General features: G+C 43.5%; 2 protein-coding genes and 1 non-coding gene across 8 annotated transcripts in view; 2 read left to right on the forward strand and 1 right to left on the reverse strand.

Annotated features, from left to right (window-relative positions):
- The window catches only part of NMRK1 (nicotinamide riboside kinase 1), a 46395-nt gene extending 37186 nt beyond the window's left edge, over positions 1–9209 (reverse strand). For 4 of the 5 annotated variants that reach the window (XR_009503695.1, XR_009503694.1, XR_009503696.1 and 1 more), the window contains exon 1: positions 8886–9209. The gene's annotated coding sequence lies outside the window, so the exon portion shown is untranslated. The remainder of the gene's footprint in view (positions 1–8885) is intronic. The other variant, XM_059924936.1, reaches the window with a different exon arrangement.
- Positions 9210–9285: 76 nt separating this feature from the next.
- The window catches only part of OSTF1 (osteoclast stimulating factor 1), a 48103-nt gene continuing 35858 nt past the window's right edge, over positions 9286–21530 (forward strand). Inside the window, exon 1 of one of the 2 annotated variants that reach the window (XM_059924932.1) lies at positions 9286–9619. In XM_059924932.1, coding sequence (XP_059780915.1) covers positions 9586–9619 — 34 coding nt within the window. In that variant the 5' untranslated portion in view covers positions 9286–9585. The remainder of the gene's footprint in view (positions 9620–21530) is intronic. The other variant, XM_059924933.1, reaches the window with a different exon arrangement.
- TRNAQ-CUG (transfer RNA glutamine (anticodon CUG)) lies at positions 21327–21399 on the forward strand. Its single transcript has one exon. It is a non-coding gene; the product is annotated as a tRNA-Gln (tRNA).

The raw sequence follows: 21530 nt of genomic DNA on the forward strand, positions 1-21530 counted from the left end.
TGCTATATTTTGGAAGAATTTGAGAAGGATAGGTGTTGGCTCATCTCTAAATGTTTGAAGAATCCACCTGTGAAGCCATCTGGTCCTGGACTTTTGTTTCTTGGAAGATTTTTAATCACAGTCTCAATTTCAGTGCTTGTGATTGGTCTGTTTATATTTTCTATTTCTTCCTGGTTCACTCTTGGAAGGTTGTGCTTTTCTAAGAATTTGTCCATTTCTTACAGGTTGTCCATTTTACTGGCATATAGTTGCTTGTAGTAATCTCTCATGATCCTTTGTATTTCTGCAGTGTCAGTTGTTACTTCTCCTTTTTCATTTCTAATTCTATTGATTTGAGTCTTCTCCCTTTTTTTCTCGATGAGTCTGGCTAATGGCTTATCAGTTTTTTTTAATCATCTCAAAGAATCAGCTTTTAATTTTATTGATCTTTGCTATTGTTTCCTTCATTTCTTTTTCATTTATTTCTGATCTGATCTTTATGATTCCTTTCCTTCTGCTACCTTTGATGTATTTTGTTCTTCTTTCTCTAACTGCTTTAGCTGTAAGGTTAGGTTGTTTATTTGACATGTTTCTTGTTTCTTGAGGTAGGACTGTATTGCTCTAAACTTCCCTCTTAGAACTGCTTTTGCTGCATCCCATAGGTTTTGGGTCGTCGTGTTTTCATTGTCATTTGTTTCTAGGTAGTTTTTGATTTCCTCTTTGATTTCTTCAGTGATCTCTTGGTTATTTACTAGTGTATTGTTTAGCCTCCATGTGTTTGTATTTTTTACAGATTTTTTCCTGTAATTGATATCTAGTCTCATAGTGTTGTGGTCGGAAGATACTTGATACGATTTCAATTTTCTTAAATTTACCAAGGCTTGATTTGTGACCCAAGATATGATCTATCCTGGAGAATGGCCCATGAGCACTTGAGAAGAAAGTGTATTCTGTTGTTTTGGGATGGAATGTCTTATAAATATCAATTAAGTCCATCTTGTTTAATGTATCATTTAAAGTTTGTGTTTCCTCATTTATTTTCATTTTGGATGATCTGTCCATTGGTGAAAGTGGGGTGTTAAAGTTCCCTACTATGATTGTGTTACTGTCGATTTCCCCTTTTATGGCTGTTAGCATTTGCCTTATGTATTGAGGTGCTCCTATGTTGGGTGCATAAATATTTATAATTGTTATATCTTCTCCTTGGATCAATCCCTTGATCATTACGTAGTGTCCTTCTTTGTCTCTTGTAATAGTCTTTATTTTAAAGTCTGTTTTGCCTGATATGAGAATTGCTACTCCAGCTTTCTTTTGATTTCCATTTGCATGGAATATCTTTTTCCATTCCCTCACTTTCAGTCTATATGTGTCCCTAGGTCTGAAGTGGGTCTCTTGCAGACCGCATATATGCGGGTCTTGTTATTGTATCCATTCAGCCAGTCTACGTCTTTTGGTTGGACCATTTAATCCATTTACATTTAAGGTAGTTATTGATATGTATGTTCCTATTACCATTTTCTTAATTGTTTTGGGTTTGTTATTGTAGGTCTTTTCCTTCTCTTGTGTTTTGTACCTTAAGAAGTTCCTTTAGCATTTGTTGTAAAGGTGGCTTGGTGGTGCTGAATTCTCTTAGCTTTTGCCTCTCTGTAAAGGTTTTAATTTCTCTGTCAAATCTGAATGAGATCCTTGCTGGGTAGAGTAATCTTGGTTGTAGGTTTTTCCCTTTCATCACTTTAAATATGTCTGCCACTCCCTTCTGGCCTACAGAGTTTCTGCTGAAAGACTGGCTGTTAATCTTAAGGGGATTCCCTTGTATGTTATTTATTGTTTTTCCCTTGCTGTTTTTAATATTTTTGCTTTGTATTTAATTTTTGATAGTTTGATTAATATGTGTCTTGGCATGTTTCTTCTTGGATTTATCCTGTATGGGATTCTCTGTGCTTCCTGGACTTGACTGACTGTTTCCTTTCCCATATTAGGGAAGTTTTCAACTATAATATCTTCAAATATTTTCTCAGTTCCTTTCTTTTTCTCTTCTTCTTCTGGGACCCATATTATTTGACGTTGGTGCGTTTAATGTTGTCCCAGAGGTCTCCGAGACTGTCCTCAATTCTTTTCATTCTTTTTTGTTTATTCTGCTCTGTGGTAGTTATTTCCACTGTTTTGTCTTCCAGGTCACTTATCCGTTCTTCTGCCTCAGTTATTCTGCTATTGATTCCTTCTAGAGAATTTAAAATTTCATTTATTGTGTTGTTCATCATTGTTTGTTTGCCCTGTAGTTCTTCTACGTCCTTGTTAAACGTTTCTTGTATTTTCTCCATTCTATTTCCAAGATTTTGGATCCTCTTTACTATCATTACTCTGAATTCTTTTTCAGGTAGACTGCCTATTTCCTCTTCATTTGTGTGGTCTGGTGGGTTTTTACCTTGCTCCTTCATTTGCGGTGTGTTTCTCTGTCTTCTCATTTTGCTTAACTTACTGTGTTTGGGGTCTCTTTTTCGCAGGCTGCAGGCTTGTAGTTCCTGTTGTTTTTGGTGTCTGCCCCCAGTGGCTAAAGTTGGTTCAGTGCGTTGTGTAGGCTTCCTGGTGGAGGGGACTAGTGCCTGTGTTCAGGTGGATGAGGTTGGATCTTGTCTTTCTGGTGAGCAGGACCACATCTGGTGGTGTTTTAGGGTGTCTGTGACTTTATTATGATTTTAGGCAGCCTCTCTGCTAATGGGTGGGGTTGTGTTCCTGTCTTGCTCATTGTTTGGCTTAGGGTGTCCAGCACTCTAGCTTGCCGGTCGTTGAGTGGGGCTGGGTCTTAGTATTGAGATAGAGATCTCTGGGAGAGCTTTTGGTGTTTGATATTACGTGGAGCTGGGAGGTCTCTGGTGGACCAGTGTCCTGAACTTGGCTCTCCCACCTCAGAGGCAGAGGCCTGACACCCGGCTGGAGCACCAAGACCCTGTCAGCCACACCACTCAGAAGAAAAGGGAGAAAAAAAGAAAGAAAGAAAAAAATAAATAAAATAAAATAAAGTTATTAAAATAAAAAATAAAAAATAATTATTAAAAATTAAAAAAATTAAAAAGTAATTGAAAAAAAGAAAGAAAGAAGAGAGCAACCAAACCAAAAAACAAATTGACCAATTATAACAAGTGCTAAAAAGTATACTCAAACAAACAAACAAAAAACGGACAGACAGAACCCTAGGACAAATGGTAAAAGCAAAGCTATACAGACAAAATCACACAAAGAAGCATACACATACACACTCACAAAAAGGGAAAAAGGAAAAAAATCATATAAATCTATATATATAAAAAAAAAGGAAGAGAGCAACCAAATCAATAAAGAAATCTACCAATGATAATAAACTCTAAATACTAAACTAAGATAAACATAAAACCAGAAACAAATTCGATGCAGAAAGCAAACCCCAAGTCTACAGTTGCTCCCAAAGTCCACCACCTCAATTTTGGGATGATTCGTTGTCTCTTCAGGTATTCCAGTGATGCAGGGTACATCAAGTTGATTGTGGAGATTTAATCCACTACTCCTGAGGCTGCTGGGAGAAATTTCCCTTTTTCTTCTTTGTTCGCACAGCTCCTGGGGTTCAGCTTTGGTTTTGGCCCTGCCTCTGCGTGTAGGTCGCCTGAGGGCGTCTGTTCTTGGCTCAGACAGGACGGGGTTAAATAGCAGCTGATTCCGGGGCTCTGGCTCACTCAGGCTGGGGGGAGGGAGGGGTACGGAATGCAGGGCTAGCCTGCGGCGGCAGAGGCCATCATGACGTCACAACTGCCTGAGGTGCACCGTGTGTTCTCCCGGGGAAGTTGTCCCTGGATCACGGGACCCTGGCAGTGGCGGGCTGCACAGCCTCCTGGGAGGGGAGGTGTGGATAGTGATCCGTGCTTGCACACAGGCTTTTTGGTTGCTGCAGCAGCAGCCTTAGCACCTGATGCCCGTCTCTGGTGTCCACGCTGATGCTGATAGCCACGGCTCGCACCCGTCTCTGGAGCTTGTTTAGGCGGTGCTCTGAATCCCCTCTCCTTGCGCAACCCTGCAACAGTGGTCTCTTGCCTCTTAGGCAGGTGCAGACGTTTTCCCAGACTCCCTCCTGGCTAGCTGTGGTGCACTAACCCCATTCAGGCTGTGTTCACGCAGCCAACCCCAGTCCTCTCCCTGGGATCTGACCTCTGAAGCTCGAGCCTCAGCTCCCAGTCCCCACTTGCTCTGGTGGGGGAGGAGACAAGCATCTCTGGCTGGTGAGTGCTGGTTGGCACTGATCCTCCGTGCAGGAATCTCTCCGCTTTGCCCTCTGCACCCCTGCTGCTGCGCTCTCCTCCGTGGCTCCGAAGCTTCCCCCCCACCCACCCCCCATCTCCACCAGTGAAGGGGCTTCCTAGTGTGTGGAAACTTTTCCTCCTTCACAGCTTCCTCCCAGAGGTGCAGGTCCCATCCCTATTCTTTTTTCTTTTGCCCTACCCAGGTATGTGGGGAGTTTCTTGCCTTTTGGGAAGTCTGAGGTCTTATGCCAGCATTCAGTAGGTGATCTGTAGGAGCTGTTCCACATGTAGATGTATTTTTGATGTATTTGTGGGAAGGAAGGTTATCTCCACGTCTTTCTCCTCCGCCATCTTGAAGGTCTCCGGGTGCAGAGTCTTAATCACTGTGCCACCAGGGAAGTCCCTAGGGGGCCAGGTTTTAGCTGCAGCCCATTGCTTATTGACCCCTGGTATGGGGGGTAGAGGACAGCTTCATGCACGGCCCCCTAAGGTTCACCAAAGCAGTCCTGTGGATATTCCAAGGACCACTGTCATCTCTTTAAGTGAAAAGATGAAGCTCAGCTGCAGGGAACCTTAGCATAGTAGTTCTAGAAGGTTGCCTCTGACTGACGCTGCTCTTTATTCCTGACTGCTCTGGTGGGGTGACCAGGAACCTAAGCTGTGCCGCTTGGGGTGTGTGGTGGCTGAGCTGGAGGCTCTCAGCCACCCTCCCAGTTCCTATCCTGTGTCCCCTGTGGGGAGGTAGTAGGGAAGAGCGTGGTGGAGAGAGGGCTGTTGTTCCTCGGCTTCTCCTCAGTTTTTTCAGAACACAGTTGGCCCTCCATGTCTGAGGGTTCCACATTCGCAGATCCAACCAAGAGTGGTTTGAAAGTATTTAGGGGAAAGAATTTCAGAAAGTTCCAAAAAGCCAAACTTGAATTTGCTGCACCAGCAACTATTTACATAGTATTTTCATTGTATTTACAACTATTTCCATAGCATTTACATTGTATTAGGGATTACCTGTAATCTAGAAATGATTCAAAGTATGTGGGAGGACGTGCATAGGTTATATGCAAATACTTTGCCATTTTATATAAAGAACTTGGGTACCTGCAGATTCTGGTATTCCTGGGTTGGGGGGTGTTGTCCAATCACTGCCACCCCCTACTAAGGAACAGCTGTATTCCAAATTGAGTGCGATTTAGTAAGGTTTGGTTCCACTTTCATTTACTAGACTGCATGAGACAAGAATGTGACTGTGATAGAAATAAAATAACATATCAAGTTGGACATCTGAGTTTCACCAGGAGCTGCATTGTTGAATATTTATCTCCATCCAAATTGCCACAGTGTATCAAGGGAACAATTACATATAATGAGTATTGTAAAATAAATTTTTACATTGTAATTTTTCTGCTTTTGAATTATATTTTACCTTATTATTATTTTTAATATGTCAGTGCAAGGCTGCCAACTATCCTTTTTTGGGAAAGGAAAGGTTGCCCTTTATCCTGAGCTGGTAGCTTGCTTACATTTTTTGGTGCTAAATGTCCTTTCTCCTATGAAATCATGTTGGCAGTAGGTAGTAGTAGATTGATGTCCTCACTTGGCAAAATAAGAAAAAAAATTCATGAAACTTTGTTATTCCTTGCTTCCACCTCACCTATTTTTGGATAATTTATCAGAGCATAAATTCTCAAGCCTGGAGAAATATAGCCTTAGATATCACATAGTCCACCCCTTCATTTTGCAGAAGTTGAAACTGGCCCAGACAATGGAGTGACTTGTTCAAGATCACACAGATAGTAAATGGAAAACTAGAGAGAGTTCCCTGGTGGTCCAGTGGTGAGGACCCAGCGCTTTCACTGCTGGGGCCCGGGTTCGATCCCTGGTCAGGGAACTAAGATCCTACAAGCCGTGAGGTGTGGCCAAAAAAACAAAACAAAACTAGAAACAAAACGAAACCAAGTGAGTTAACTTCTTTCCATCTTTCTAAGCTGCTAAAAAGCACTTTATTACCAAGAGCAAAGAAAGGATGTTGCACAGGTGCTGGCTTAATTGTGAGGCTCTCATGTATAATAGATGTTATTTTTATTGATGTATTATTGATGGGGTATTTTCTGTATCCACTGAGTGGCAAGGACTACTAGTCTCCTGTGCTTCTTGTCACATCTCTGCGTACACATAAGGATGTTGTACTGATTACATAGCATGTAAATAACAAGGAAGTGTGGCTGAAGCACTGGAAATAGGCTTGAGGCGGTTATTTGGGTGGAAAATCTAACAATTCAGAAACTAACAGTAAGGGAGTCAAGAATCTTCTTATGAAATCTTCTGGGCTCGGGAGAGAACTCCCACGGTCAAATGCCAGTTTTTACCAAAATAGGAACCCTCACTTCTATATTAGTTGGCAGTTTTAGCCTTTCCAAGACAGTGTTTGGGTAAATATTGGGTACGGTCCATTAGCAATGAACAGGTGACACTGTGGTGAGAGGTTAGGGAATTGAGAGAAGCAGAAGCAAGACCTATGGCTGGGCTGAGTGGCTGGGGTGTGGGATAGGTATAGCAATCCCAGAAGCCATGTGTTTCAAAACCAGTGTTGGATGCACAGGGCAGCTTCAGGTGAACTCCAAGTTCAGCCCTGGCACTGTCCATCTCCATACCATGTTCTATTATTTCACTGCCTGTTGTCCCCTTTAAGAACTATTTTAAAATCACATTTAAAAAGCTTGCACTTGAGAGGTGCCAGGCTCCAAAAATACGTAGCAGTAGACTTCAATGAATGAAACACAATCTCCATCACCCACAAACTGTAAATCACTGGATGTCTCCGGAGAGACAACCATTTGGACTTTCCAACCTCATCAATCCAGGGCATCCAATTACTAGAAGTACATACCACTGCCAATATTGTGGGATATTTATGTACAGTTGACCCTTGAACAACTCAGGGGTTGGAGATGTCAACCTCCTCACAATCAAAAATCCACGTATAACTTTACTCAGCCCTCTGTATCCACCATTCTGCATTCTCAGATTAAACCAACCTTGGATTGTGTAGTACTGCAGTATGAATTTAGTGAAAGAAATCCGAGTATAGGGGCTTCCCTGGTAGCACAGTGGTTGAGAGTCTGCCTGCCGATGCAGGGGACACGGGTTCGAGGCCTGGTCCGGGAAGATCCCACATGCCGCGGAGCAACTAAGCCCGTGCGCCACAACCACTGAGCCTGCGCGTCTGGAGCCTGTGCTCCGCAACGAGAGGCTGCGACAGTGAGAGGCCCCCGCAAAGCGATGAAGAATGGCCCCCGCTCACCACAACTGGCGAAAGCCCTAGCACAGAAACGAAGAACCAACACAGCCAAAAATAAATAAATAAATAAATAAATAAATCCGAGTATAAATAAACACATGCAGTTAAAACTTGTGTTGTTTAAGGGTCAACTGTACTTTATTCTCCAAGTAAGTGCAAGACTTTCCTCAACAGCAGAGTGAATTTGCTTAGGAGGAGGAGAACAGATGAAGATGGCAAACAGTAAATCCAAAATGAGTACTTTCAATTTTTTTTATACTTTTTTTAACCCTAAGTAAAATATGTTGTTGAGTCCTTTTTTCATAACGGGTATGTGTTTACTATATTTAAATTATTTCACTACTAAATATGGTACATTTTGGATTCTAAAAGAGTGAAATGTTTCAGGACTTCTCACTCATTTATTTAATTCAATATTTTGATTATCTTCTATGTGACAGGGTAGTCTTTTTCTACTATTTTTTAAACTTTGCTCCTTTTTGGTAAATGCCAAGGCTGGTGTGTTTGAAAACACAACCCTTGCCCAGTTCTCTTGGAATCACTCTGTCACTAACCCCTACTAGAAACTTCGAAGCTTCATTTTACATAGACTCTCACGTAAAGTTTTTCTTTTCAATTTTTCTTCCCCCAAACATACAAGCGATTTATCATATTGCCTGTGCTATTTTAATTTACGCACGGTGCATTTATTGTCTGCTCCAGCCCTTGCCTCTCAGTAGAAATTCAATCTGCTACGTCTGGGGTCTGCGAACTTGCTCTGCAAAGTGCTAGATGGTAAATGTTTTTGGCTTTACGGACAGCTGCTCAACTCTGCTGTTAGGAAGTGAAAGCGGCCGCAGACAATACATAAGCAAATGACCGTGGCTCTGTTCTAATAAAACTTTATGGACACTGAAATTTGAATTTCATATAATTTTCACGTGCCACAAAATCTGCTTCTTTTTATTTCTTTTAAGCCATTAAAATAAACTTGAAAACCATTCTTAGGCTGTACAATAACAGGCAGCAGGAAGGCCGCAGTTAGTCAACCTCAACGCTAGAGGAGTCAGGCTGTCTCTTCTGGCAGGGATCAACACCTGACCTGACCTCAGTGACTTCTCCCAACCACCTGTCCAGTCTCTAGAAGGCAGACTCCCGTTTTCAGGATTATAAGGGGGCGTGAGGGCACTACACCATCACGAGTGCACGTCCTCCTTGGCAGGGCACTTATCAGCCCATTTAGGGTGGTAGGAGTCCCAAAAGGGCTTGCAAGACACAATGGGGCTCGGACTCCAGCGCAGGAACACTCTGGAAACACCTCCAGACCCCAGGGAGTCTGCGCGGCGGGGTGTCAGGCAGGTACTCACCGGGCGCCAGTTCGAGTGCTCCCAAGCAAAGCGGCACAGGCGATTGCCAAGCGCGCCTGTCACTAACCCGCCGCAACCCCCGAAGCTCGTTAACCGAGAGGCCCACGGCCCCTTCCCCCGTGCCCCTCCCGGGTGAGAGGCGGCGCAGGGTAAAGGTGGCCAACTTAGGGTTCTGTCCCACCCTGAGCGGACGCGGCGCCCGGCTCCGGCCAGCGTTGGATGGGGCGGGACTCTGGCGAGCGTGGTCGCGCGCGCGCGCGCGCTCCTGCCCAGTCCAGCCCTTTCCCGTCCGGGGCGCGCGCGGCCAGGCCGGCCCCGGCGCGAGCCTGCGGCGCCCCCGTTCGGCTCCCGCTGGTTCGGCCGCCGCGCGCGCCGCCGTGCGCGCCGCCTGCGCTCCTGCAGCGGCGAAGCTGGCAGCCGGGGAGCCAATTAGCGCTCGGCGAGGCTGCAGCTACTTCCTCGTCTGCCCGGCTGCGCGCTCCGGACAGCTCTGTCGGCCGCGGGGCGGGGCGGGGCACTGCGCCGAGCTGCTCTGCCTGCCTCTGCTCGTCCGGCTGCCCAGGGTGGACGCAGGTCCTTGAAGGCGCACCACTGCAAACCAGACAAAAAGAAACTCTGAGGCGCCCGGAGTGCCGGCTGGAGGGGCGTTCGGTTGGCTTTTCGTGCGTGGTCTTTAGAATCAGCCGCTCCAGGAAGAGAGATGTCGAAGCCGCCACCCAAACCGGTCAAACCAGGTAAGGAAGGTGCTCGCTGGGTCCCCTGGCCGCCGCCGTGCCCCGCGCTCCCTCTGCCACTTGGCAGGGCAGATCAGGCACGTACCCGGCCCCGAGCCTCGCTTTCGATGCCACCCACCAGGGTGGGAGTTGTTAGCGTTGCTGCGTTCGCTGCAGGGGACGGATCGTTTTGGATAGCAAGAAGATTTTCGAGGAATTTTAAAAATTTTGCTTTTAAAGAGGAGTCACCCTCGGTTTTGCAGCATTGTCATTCGCTGCAACTTTCCAGTCGACGTGATGGCTACGACCCATTGAGATTTCCTGGAAGACAGGGCCATTGATCTCCCTTAGGAAAAAAATTAAATAAATTTCTTGAAATGTTTTTTTAGCCACTTCCTCTTTTTTTTTTTTTTCAGTGTGTGTCGCTGTCAAGTTTGGGTTCTTGACCGGCCAAAGCGAACGGGAAGTGCGCTGCTGGTAGGGTGGGGTGGGTGAGTGAGTCTCCGCAAATTGACCTCGAGATCTTGGGAAAAGCTTTTAGAAAACTGTACTCGAGCTCCTGACTAGAAGAATCTAGGCTGCGGCAGAGTAATCTCAGCTATTACTATTCAGAAGTGTCACTTTATCATGCAGTACAAGTCGTTTGCCTCCACTCCCTCAGTGAATTAGGCGAGTTAAACTGGAGAGGGTGAGCTTACTAAGTTCCTCAAGCAGCTTTCTTGGCCGATAGTCCTTGTTCATTTTTTATTCGATCCTTGGAATATTTTCTGGGACATGGAGAAAAGAGAATTTAAAAGTGACTGAGGTATTTCAGTTCAACACTGTAATAAACTCTTTCGTGCATTCACTGAGTAGGTAGTTACTGAAAACGTGGGAAATGGAAGAGAAGTGGCTTTTATATACTCTGAACTTTTTTCTTCCAATCTCATGCAACTTCATTCAGTATAGCACAGGCTGAAATTTATCCATTTACATCAAATTTCGAAGTAACCTTGATTAGGAAGGAGTAATTTCAGTGATTAATTTTTTTCTTGATTTTTCTAAACTTTAGTCAAGCACTTCAACTTTCATGATTATCCAGTTTTCTTCCTTTACCATCATACAGTGGTAGTTTCAAATCATTTTATTTGAAAATTATGTACATACTCACATATATGGCATAGTCATTCACTGAGGACTTAAATTTTGCTGGATTGGGTGTGACTTTGTTGGAACTTTGGCTCCGCTGTGAGCAATGGTGGAGAAAGGCTAGAAGTGGGCTCTGTGCTTCTTTAGATATGGAGGCTGATGAGGAATTTGCATTTTAAGTGCGTTTGTAGGAGGCAGCAGCCTTCTAAACTCAGATGTAAATCAGGACCTCAAGTAACCAACAAAGAGGAGTTGTTCTTTGATAGCTAAACAGAGTACTTTATTTCAAAGAAGGTCCTGAGAAGCCGTTCATGAGGTTTTTCATCTCTAGACGTTAAGTGATGTCTGTGCTGTAGCTGGAGGGACATCAATGTGATGTGTATGTGTGTGTTTGCCCAGGTGTGGCTTAGGGATCACACGGCCATGGCCGTGAAAGCCCGGAATCCTAACCAATAAGGCCACCGAGGAGCTCCCTACAAAGACTTTTTAAAAAGAGACTTTATTCTGAGTCTTGAGGTAAAGGTGGGCCAAAAGATGTTGAATGAGATTTGGACTAGAATCCTCTCATTCTAAGCACGTTTGATAACCTTCCCCTGTAGTTGGAAGCCTGATGTCTGACCTTGACCAATTCTTTTAAATGGCTTATTGATTTTGGTGGTGGAAGTAAAGTGGCATAAATATTTCACTTGTCTTGGGAAAATAAATTAGTGGGACTTTGAAGAAGCATATGTCAGTGTTTGGGTTCTTTCATATTTACAGTAAAAACATCATAAAACTTCAAAGATGTCACACATATGTTGCTTATTATAACACCTTTGAGAGGGAAAGGGTTTTCACCTAAAATGATCTGAAGTTTTGTATAATTTTTTCTTCTCTGAATAAATGAATTAGTTAAAGGTGAGGTACGGAGTTGGCTCGAGGTATGCACATGAATAATTTTCCTTCATAAACTTGATGCTCTGTTAATACCTGATGGCAGAATAAAGTCTGAGAAACATCTTGAAAATTCCAGAATGATGATGATAATTATAATAGTAATAGTTAACATTTATTTGGCCCTGAGTGTCAGGCGCTGTGCCAAGTACTTTGTATGCTCTGTCTCATTTAATTGTTCTAATTTCACTATGAGGTGGATCCTAATATCCCCATTTTATGGATGAAATAGGACTTAGTGAGGTTAAATAAACTTTGTAAGGTCTCAAAGCTAGGAAGTGGTTGGTTTGGCCTGGGAATGGAACAAAAGCCTTAACTGGAGTCTATGCATTTTGGGCAGAGAAACCTGTAAGGGTTCTATTAGGTTGGACCGGGTTTACTTGAGCAGCCACCTTTATTAACTTATGCAGTTGTATTATTTGCATTTGCTTTGTGTAGCTCCCCTCTTTAATTGGATCTGTATTAGACTATTTGACACTTAAAATTGCTTTTTAATTTTATATTGGAGCATAGTTGATTAACAATATTTGACACTTTTTGAGAGTAGAATGGTCTCTTGTTTCTTTGTAACTGCACAGCAACTAAACTTTGTATGTGTGGCAGTTACATAAAAAGTCTTGATACATAATAAAGTCTTTGTCCAGAAGAAAGCAGGGGAGACTGTGATTGGGCATATCTTGTAGCTTCACATTAAATAGCAAAGGCTGGAGGCAGTGTCCATCAGCAGGACTTCTGGAAGTAGTGGGGTCCCCTTCCTCTTGTGTTTTCAGCATTCCCATGGTTTGACTTCAATGGGACTAAGTGATGAGCTTTTCTGACATGCCTCTGTAAGGGAGAAAAAAACTTTTCCTCTACCCTCTTAGGTTTGATATCTAGTTACTGTGAATTAACTGAATTAAACTAACAAAAAACCAGATTAACAGGAGGAAAAGGCATTCAAATTTAATTGATGTTTTTAATTCTATGTGTATAAGGGCTATACAGAAAAGAAGTGAAAATCCGAAGAAGTGGTTAGACTTGGACGTTTATATACCACTTTAACAAAGGGCAACACACTGTAGAGAAGTGACTAAAAGGAAAGAGGCGTTGAACTTCTGGGGGAGTAAATTGTGGGAAGGTAGAGATATGGGGAAACTAATGGAAAATAAGAGTTATTTTAGTAAGGTTTACTTATGCAGACTCATCTCTGTGCCATCTCTATCCCTGGTGATAAGGGTTCTTCTCCTCTATCTTTAATGGGGGACCTACAGGAGGAGGATACCTTCATGGGGAATTTATGCCTTGCTTTCAGGCAGATGGGGGAGGGCTCAGAGTTCTTCCTGTGTCTGCTTTTTCTCAATTGCCTTCAATTCAAAATAATCCTTATGCCAAAGTGGCGTATTTTGGGTTGACATTTTCTGATCCCCTTCACCTCATACTTCACGTCCAATGAAGACCATCGCCAAATTTGTCCTCACTTGCTTAATGGCCAGGGAAGCAAAATCCATGGGGGTGAGGAGAGGGAGAGAGAGAGAGGGGGGCAGACACACCCTTTTAGTGGGCTGGTGTGAGCTATTAAGTCAAAATTCTCCATTGACTTATCATCCATACTTCAGTAAAGCTGGGGAAAAAAGCTTCTCTATCAGATAAATTAAAGGACTTTGGGAAAAGAGTTTCAGACACCAGTATGGAGAGAGATTTCTGATTCTTACTGCATGGTACTCTATTGTATTTATTTAACCAGACCCGTATTAAAATGTGCTTCTATTGTTTCCACTCTTTTGTTATAACAAATAGTGTTACAACAACCTTGTTGCGTACCTGTGTTAGTATATCCACAGGACAAAGTCCTGGCAGTGGGATTGTTGTGTCAGAGGGTATGTGCATTGCCATATTCACAGACATTTCCAAAATGCTCTCCAAAGAGGTTGTACTAATATACTTTCCTACCAAAAATGTGTGAGCACGCCTTAACACAGAAAAATTACAATGCATGTGATAGGAGATATTATCAAAGTGTGGTCAGAGGTCTAGGAAGTACAAGGCAAGGAGCTTGAGGAAGCTGAAAAGGTGTCACAGAAGAGGGGAAATTTAAGCAGGGTCTTGAATGCTGAGTAAGAATTTGGTAGGCAGAGAAGAGGGAAAAGTCGTTTGACGTGGACAGAAATGAAATAACTTGACATGATGTCCTGCCCACGTTTGATTGATTGCAAAGGAGCTGAGCTTCTCTCACAGAAGCCAGGGGGATTTGGTGTGGAACTGTGAACCAGAGAAATTTGTTCTGAATTAAAGAGAAAGCCGTTTGCCTAGTGTAGCAGGTTGTGGAAAACAGTATTGCTCCACGCAGAAAGCAAGTATTTGAACGTCCACATGTGAGCCATCTACTCATGTGCTTATCTGTTTGTTAGAGTGTTAACAAGAGCTGTGGGTGGTAGTTTGCAGAAATGAGTTAAAGAGGGCCACAGCTTCAACTCACTTACACAAGTCACCGGTGGGACAGCTGAGGTCACCTCCTTTTTATTAGTTCTTGCCAGTTGTTTCCCACTCACTGTTTGAGTATCTGTAGAATTTTTAGAAAGTTACAAGGCAAATCCCTCAACTTACTCTCAGGGTAAGAGTTAGGGGAGAGTTTTGTATTTGTGCATTTTGATTAGCATGTTCAACTTGTTAGCATTCCTTAGAATTTGATAAATTACCTTGGTTTTATATTCTTGCAATGAAAGAATGTACTCATTCTTTTCTTTTCTTTTCTTTTTTTTTTACCCCCCTGTGGACATGAATTTATTCGAGGAGCCAGGTCAGAGTGGGTACAAGTTGCAGGTTGAGAGGAAGGGGCAGGGGGCATGGGTAGCCCTGCCAGCCTGAAGCCAAGAAGACAGGAGGCCGGAGGGGGCACAGCCAGTAGAGCAATGAGTCAGCAGGCGAACAGACAGGCTGTTCTTCACCCTCCAAGAGTCAGGGCCGAGGGCAGAGCAGCAGCTTCGAGAGGGCGTGGAGGATGTAGGTGCTTGGCTCCAGTTGCGGCTAGGTGGGCAGGACAGTGAGGAAGCCCCCCACCCCAGGGGTCTTCAGCGCAGCAAGAGGGCAAGCCACAGAGGGGACAGTGGGGTGGCGAGAGGCCGGGGGTCCCGGGCTTGGGGGGAGGGATCTGAGGGTTCATTCCTAGTCTGGTGCTCCTGTTTCCCAGGGAACCTAAAAGCAATTTAAATTCAAATTCAGGAAGAGCCTAGAGACCCATCTAGGGTCTCTAGACCAAGTTGATTCTCTTGCTGGAGGGTCTGCCTCCAGCCTCTTACAATGATCTGAAAGCAGCCCCAGAGAGTCTTTCTGGCATCCCTACACTCCAGGGATTTTGGTAGGTTCTGAGAAACTCATGGGTTCTATTTCAGGATTCTCTCATCTAGGAGGAAAGACTTGATTCAACTCACTTGTATGAGACAAGGAAATTACTTCCACTTGGAGAGTGTTCTGGAGTGGCTGTACCTTCTTGGAATTTCTTGACCCAATCCATGCTTAGGGGGAGGACCCCTCCAAATTCCAGCTCTCTGAGCATAGATGAGGGCAGCTAGAGGCGGGGAGAAGCTCCTCCAGGCTTTTGGCACAGTTGGCAGGTATCTCAAGACTCCAGATTTGGAAGATTCCACAGAGTCTCATATTTCCTTTCTTGGAAACCAGACTCTTAGGACTATCTCTAAGATGTTGCTTATCCATGTTTACAGGGTTTGGGGGCTGCTTTCTGGGCCCATTGTTTTGATGAGTCAGTGCAAGTTTGTTGACAGTAGCCCTGGGAGGACCTAAACTGGTTTTTCAGGCAAAGAAACTGGCTGGGAAACATAGCAACAGACACCATTCCCTCCAAAGTTCGTTTCTGAACGGTATAGCAAACCCGAGATAGTTTTCAACGTTGTTTTTCGGTTGAGGAGTAAATCATTCTCTGTTATTCGTCTGTACTCAGGTTCTAACTCTAAGATGCCCAAGCAGCTGCTAACCACAACCTGGGCCTACGTTAAGCAGAGCCGTGAAGTGGGAGTCAACCGCTTCTGGTGACTGCCCACTTCCTCTTTCAGGGAGTCTGTCCCATCCATAGGGCTGCTTCTAGTTCTTGCCTAACACCTTGCCACTCTTGAGGGCCAGCTCTATACCTAAATATTGGGTCTCTAAATGGTCCCTAGGACTTGACACTGGTTTAGTAGGAGCTCTGTTCTCCATAATGGGTTCCTGCCCATTTCCTGATTCTTGGTTGGTACTGGGTCTCTCTGATGTTTTGACATCTAACCAGGCACTCTCTTGTTAACTGGCACTGGGATATCTGCTGCCCTGAACCCTTGTCATTTGCTTGCTTGGACATGTGCTCCATGTTGTACGGCCCTTTGGCTAACACACCCGTGCCTTTCCAACATGCTGTGACCTTAAGATTGGCGTCGGTCTGTGTCTGCTCTTAGATGGATTTCCCCTGGGGTGCCCATCCTTCAGACCTAACCTTTGGCAGACCTGAGTGCCATAGCCAGTTGTTGTTGGAGCTCTGATTTTGGTACCTCTGGGACCAGGGCCACATGCCCAGAGAGCCTTATAATATCCCGCTCAGGACCATCCTGGTTTTCGTTGCTGACATCACCTGGAACTTGGTTTCCTCTTCTCTTAGTTCCACGGGCCTCTGAGAATAAACTCTCTGCTTCACATCTGATGAGCAAATTCACCTGCAGTATTAAACCAATCATTGATTTATCAAAATCCCCTTCCCCAATGTACTAAATAAGCTAAAAGTAAGATTCCTGAGAGAGAAATTTGCTTTTCAAATGAACTAGTCTTTAGTAATAAGAATTTAGGCATAAAGATGGGCTAATTAGGGCAGATATTCTAGGACCAAGCTGTGACCTGGAGGAGAGGGATGCAGAATATAGTAATGGGAAATGGACATTAGTTTTGGGGTGAAGTTCTGGTCCCAGTTTTTTTTTTTTTTTTTATTAACTTGCTAGGTCACTTTGATAAGCAGTCCCTAGACTACTCTGGGCCTCAGTTTTTCGTTTGATTCTAAATCTGATTCTGAATCTTTATTGCCTTAGACTGACTTTTCAGATAATTCCCCAAACTTCTACATGATTTCATCCTGTGCTTTTTATAGAGCCCCAGGACATTTTCGATAAGCCCTACCCACCTTCCTGCCAGTGTTCAGTGCCACGTGAATGCAAACATGGAGGAATTAAATACTTTTTAAAGGCAGTTCATAAATCCAGATTTCTATGAGAGGGAGAGAGAAAGAGAGAGAAGGATGGGAAGTGGGTTAGGGTGGGGACATAATGTATTCTTAATTAGGTCTGATCTGATTTCAGTTAGGTCTCTGGCTACACAGGGCAGTGGAGTTTTGGGTTTTTTTTTTTTTGCAGCCGCCTAGAAGGCAACATTGGGATGGCTCTGCAGAAATGTGTCTGGGGTCTGCATGCACGGATTCCAGTAAGACCCTCACAAAATGTAGCCATCATGTGGACGTTTATGTTTGGAAAATGTATAACATTAATTATAACTCAATAATATCAGCTCCATAGATTTGAGATCTAAGAATATATCTTTGGCTAGTTTTGTTTTTTGTTTTTTTGGGCTGCGTTGGGTCTTCATTGCTGCACACAGGCTTTGTCTAGTTGTGGTGAGGGGGGCCTACTCTTCATTGTGGTGCGTGGGCTTCTTGTTGTGGTGGCTTCTCTTGTTGCGGAGCACAGGCTCTAGGTGCGCAGGCTTCAGTAGTTGTGGCATGCGGGCTCAGTAGTTGTGGCTCATGGGCTCTAGAGCGCAGGCTCAGTAGTTGTGGCACACGGGCTTAGTTGCTCTGCGGCATGTGGGATATTCCTGAACCAGGGCTTGAACCCATGTCCCCTGCATTGGCAGGCGGATTCTTAGCCACTGCGCCACCAGGGAAGCCCTTTGGCTAGTTTTTAGAAATTAATTCTCTGTGTAAAATACTGTTCAGAATCCCCTTTTCTCCTTGTTTTTTTTTTTTTCCTGTCTTTATTGGAGGTGATAGTTTTAAGCCATGAATTCAAGTTCAGACCTCGCCGTATAGAAATTCTCACATTTCATTCCAGGAAGGAGGGTTTTCAATGCTTCTCTCTAAAAGAGGATTGATAGTCTTCCTCTAAGAGAGTGGTTCTCAGCCCACCCATCGCTCTGTCAGTTATGTAGATCTCACACAAGAAACCAACTTTTTAAAGAAAATAACATTTACATGCTTACAGGGCTTCTGATATAATGACAGTGTTAAGAACATAGAATTGTACTGATGGGAATAAGTTTTATTGCTATAACTTTAGAACTCACACACAAAAAATTTGGTTCAAAGTTAAAAATTATTATTGTGCTCTTGAGTGTTAATTTTCCACTAAATATCTTTAAGACTATAGGTAAAGAACTTCAATTTGTTAGGACAGATGACAAGAGAAGGCGGGGTACTTCTGCATCTGGACGGTGGGTACTGAAGGAGGGCAAATTCCTAGTAATTATTATGAAAGCCTGCAATTTGGATGGCCGTTGCATATTGGTGGAAAGCCACTGCCCTAGAGAGCATGGAGTTTTCCCTCTTCTGTCCCTGTGGGCAGAGAGGTTATTTTCACTGTCTACCCATCCACATTGTAAACAACAAATAGTTCTGCAAGCTCAAGGGAGGGGACGAGCGGTATTCCTAGAAGTTTAAGAACAAATTCCAGTGTCTCAATACTTTGCTTTCCCCCATGACCCTGTGTTGATAAAAAAGAGAAATGATCTTCTGGGCATCCATTAATGAAAAAGAGTTAAGAAAAAGTCCAGAGCAATTTGCAATCTCAGGAGTAGGTGTGAAAGGTGCCTTGGGCCTTCTAGTGGCTGAGGTTAGTCACTGAAAGTAAGTGTAGAACCCTCAGGAATGTTATCACAGCTCCCGCCCAAGGCCTTGAGAAGAAGGGGGATTTTCATAAGAATGGTCCTGTAATTACCCTATGTTAATTATAACCCCAGAAAACTAGAGCTTTTTGTTTGTCTCCCTCTAGCCTTGTCCTTCTCTAGGGGAAGTCCTAAGGACTCCATTCTCTCTTCCTCTCTTCCTCCTCCCAACAGCTGATCTGGTTTGGGAAAATACCTGAACATTTCTTGGGGTTAAGATTCTCCCCTGACCTTTTCCAGGAGTCACTTGGTCTCTTTGGGTCTTCCCAGACCTTCCAGTTGTAGCCTCTCCTTTCCATAGACAGTCTTGACTTTCAGGACCAGGTGAGTTGGGCAGAGGAACTCATCACCTAGGGCATCCCCTTGCCAGGGCTGAGTCTTCAACAATGCCAGGTCTGGCCCTGGAATGGCCGATGGGCGTAGCTTCCACTAGAGGTGTCATGTCCAACATTTCTGGGGCCACCGATCAAGGCTCACCACTTTCATGCCAGGAACGTGACCCTTCGGAATACTTCATAAACCTTTTGAAGGAGCACTGTTGTGTGACTTGAGAAAGGATGCAATTAGGGAAACAATTTCCAGTTTAAAAGCTGTTGTCTTAGTGAGTAGATGATCTTGGAAGGAATGAATGTCTTAGACATCTTGTTGGTTTCCTATAGATGGCCTCTCTGAACTCAATTTCCTTGTTTTGGTTCTGTTATAATTTTGGATAGGGACTTTTTTTTTTTTTTTTTAACATCTTTATTGGAGTATAATTGCTTTACAATGGTGTGTTAGTTTCTGCTTTAAAACAAAGTGAATCAGCTATACATATACATATATCCTCATATCTCCTCCTTCTTGGGTCTCCTTCCCATCTTCCTATCCCACCCCTCTAGGTGGTCACAGAGCACCAAGCTGATCTCCCTGTGCTATGCAGCTGCTTCCCACTAGCTATCTATTTTACATTTGGTAGTGTATATATGTCCATGCCACTCTCTCACTTCATCCCAGCTTCCCCTTCCCCCTCCCTGTGTCCTCAAGTCCATTCTCTACATCTGCATCTGTCTTTATTCCTGTCCTGCCCCTAGGTTCTTAAGAACCTTTTTTTTTTTTTTTTAAGATTCCATATATACGTGTTAGCATACGGTATTTGTTTTTCTCTTTATGACTTACTTCACTCTGTCTGACAGACTCTAGGTAACCATCCACCTCACTGCAAATAACTCAATTTAGTTTCTTTTTATGGCTGAGTAATATTCCATTGTATATATGTGTCACATCTTCTTTATCCATTCATCTGTCAGTGGACACTTAGGTTGCTTCCGTGTCCTGGCTATTGTAAATAGTGCTGCAGTGAACATTGTGGTACATGACTCTTTTTGAATTATGGTTTTCTCAGGGTATATGCCCAATAGTGGGATTGCTGGGTCATATGGTAGATCTATTTTTAGTTCTTTAAGGAACCTCCATACTGTTCTCCATAGTGGCTGTATCAATTTACATTCCCACCAACAGTGCAAGACGGTTCCCTTCTCTCCACACCCTCTCCAGCATTTATTGTTTGTAGATTTTTGGATGGTTTGGTTTGTGGTGGATAGGGACTTTTTCAGAGTCTCTCATATGTGCTGCAGAAGAAAATTTTAATTCTTTTTCTGAACTGAGAGGGGCTCAGTTTCAAGGTTATTGCTTATTCTTTGCCATCTAATTACTTCTTCCTGTTGTGTTTGATAATATTTTTCACACATCCAGAGTTTGTATTATTATACAATAGTTCTAGGATTAACTAGAAATAGTAAAATGCTCTCGCTACAGATTTGACCCCTGTGTGTCCATCCGGTAAGCATGAAGTGAGTACTTTACTTAAGCTCTGTTCTATATCTCTAGAGATTCTCTTATTCTTTTTTTAGATACAGTGTATATCTTTGTCCCTATATCAGGTTTTAAAGGGGTTCTGCTTTAAATCAAGGAAACATTTTTATCATCATGTTATCTTGCTAGCCTGTGTCTTTATAGAGGGCTAAAACCATTTTTGTTGCTGTTTTTGCAAATTTTTATTTCCCATGTACTAATTCCCAAGGAATTAGTCATTCATGAAGTCTGAAGTTTAAGCTTGTCCATTTATTATTTGCTCAAATTAAAAAAAAATCTCTTGAAATAAAATAATTTCCAAGGCCATTTTAAAATATATGCTGAGAATATTTTATTATTGCAAGGAGTACCAGATATCTAAATCTGAAAAATTTCCATTTGGTCTCTAAACACTGGTTACACACATTCATACGGTAAATATAAGGATAAGTATTTTTGGTGAAAAATTTTTCATTTTTTGAGTGTGTGTGTGTGTGTGTGTGTTTCCTTGGTCCTGATGTGCAAAATATTTCTTAATGTGGGTATCAGAAAAATTTGAGAAATCTCTAGCCCATCTGTGCTCAGGTCCCCAGCCTAATCTCTCACCATTTCTCCTGCCAGGCTTCAAGGCACATTGATCTACGTGACATTCCCAGGCCACCCTTTCTGGCCTCCAGCCCCTCTGTCTGTATACTGCTCTGTTTCCCAGGTCTGCCCTACCCTGTCGCCTGCCCCTCTTTGCCACTCCTGTCATTTTTCCAAAAACAAAGTGTGTGCCCTCTCCCATACAGCCAGCACTGACCTAAGAGTTTACCCACTGTCTGTGTTGCTTACATGATCCCTGTATTCTCATTTTTGTGAGCATACTTGGCATTACAGTTGCTTGTCTTTCCACCAATTCTTTTTTTTTGGTAGTGAGATCAGAGAGTCAAAGAGGACAAAGGAGGGGAATTCCCTGGTGGTCCAGTGGTTAGGACTCTGTGCTCTGCTTGCTGAGGGCCCAGGTTCGATCCCTGGTTGGGGAACTAAAATCCCACAAGCTGTGCACGGTGTGGCCAAAAAAAGAAAAGGACTCATGTGAATAAATACTCTGCCGATAAGTAAAGCACACATAATTTTTAGGTTGTCCTTCAATAGGGCATTAAAAGAGACCGTG

This window comes from Balaenoptera ricei, chromosome 6 (assembly GCF_028023285.1).
Source record: "Balaenoptera ricei isolate mBalRic1 chromosome 6, mBalRic1.hap2, whole genome shotgun sequence".
In the NCBI taxonomy this organism is placed as follows: Eukaryota; Metazoa; Chordata; class Mammalia; order Artiodactyla; family Balaenopteridae; genus Balaenoptera; species Balaenoptera ricei.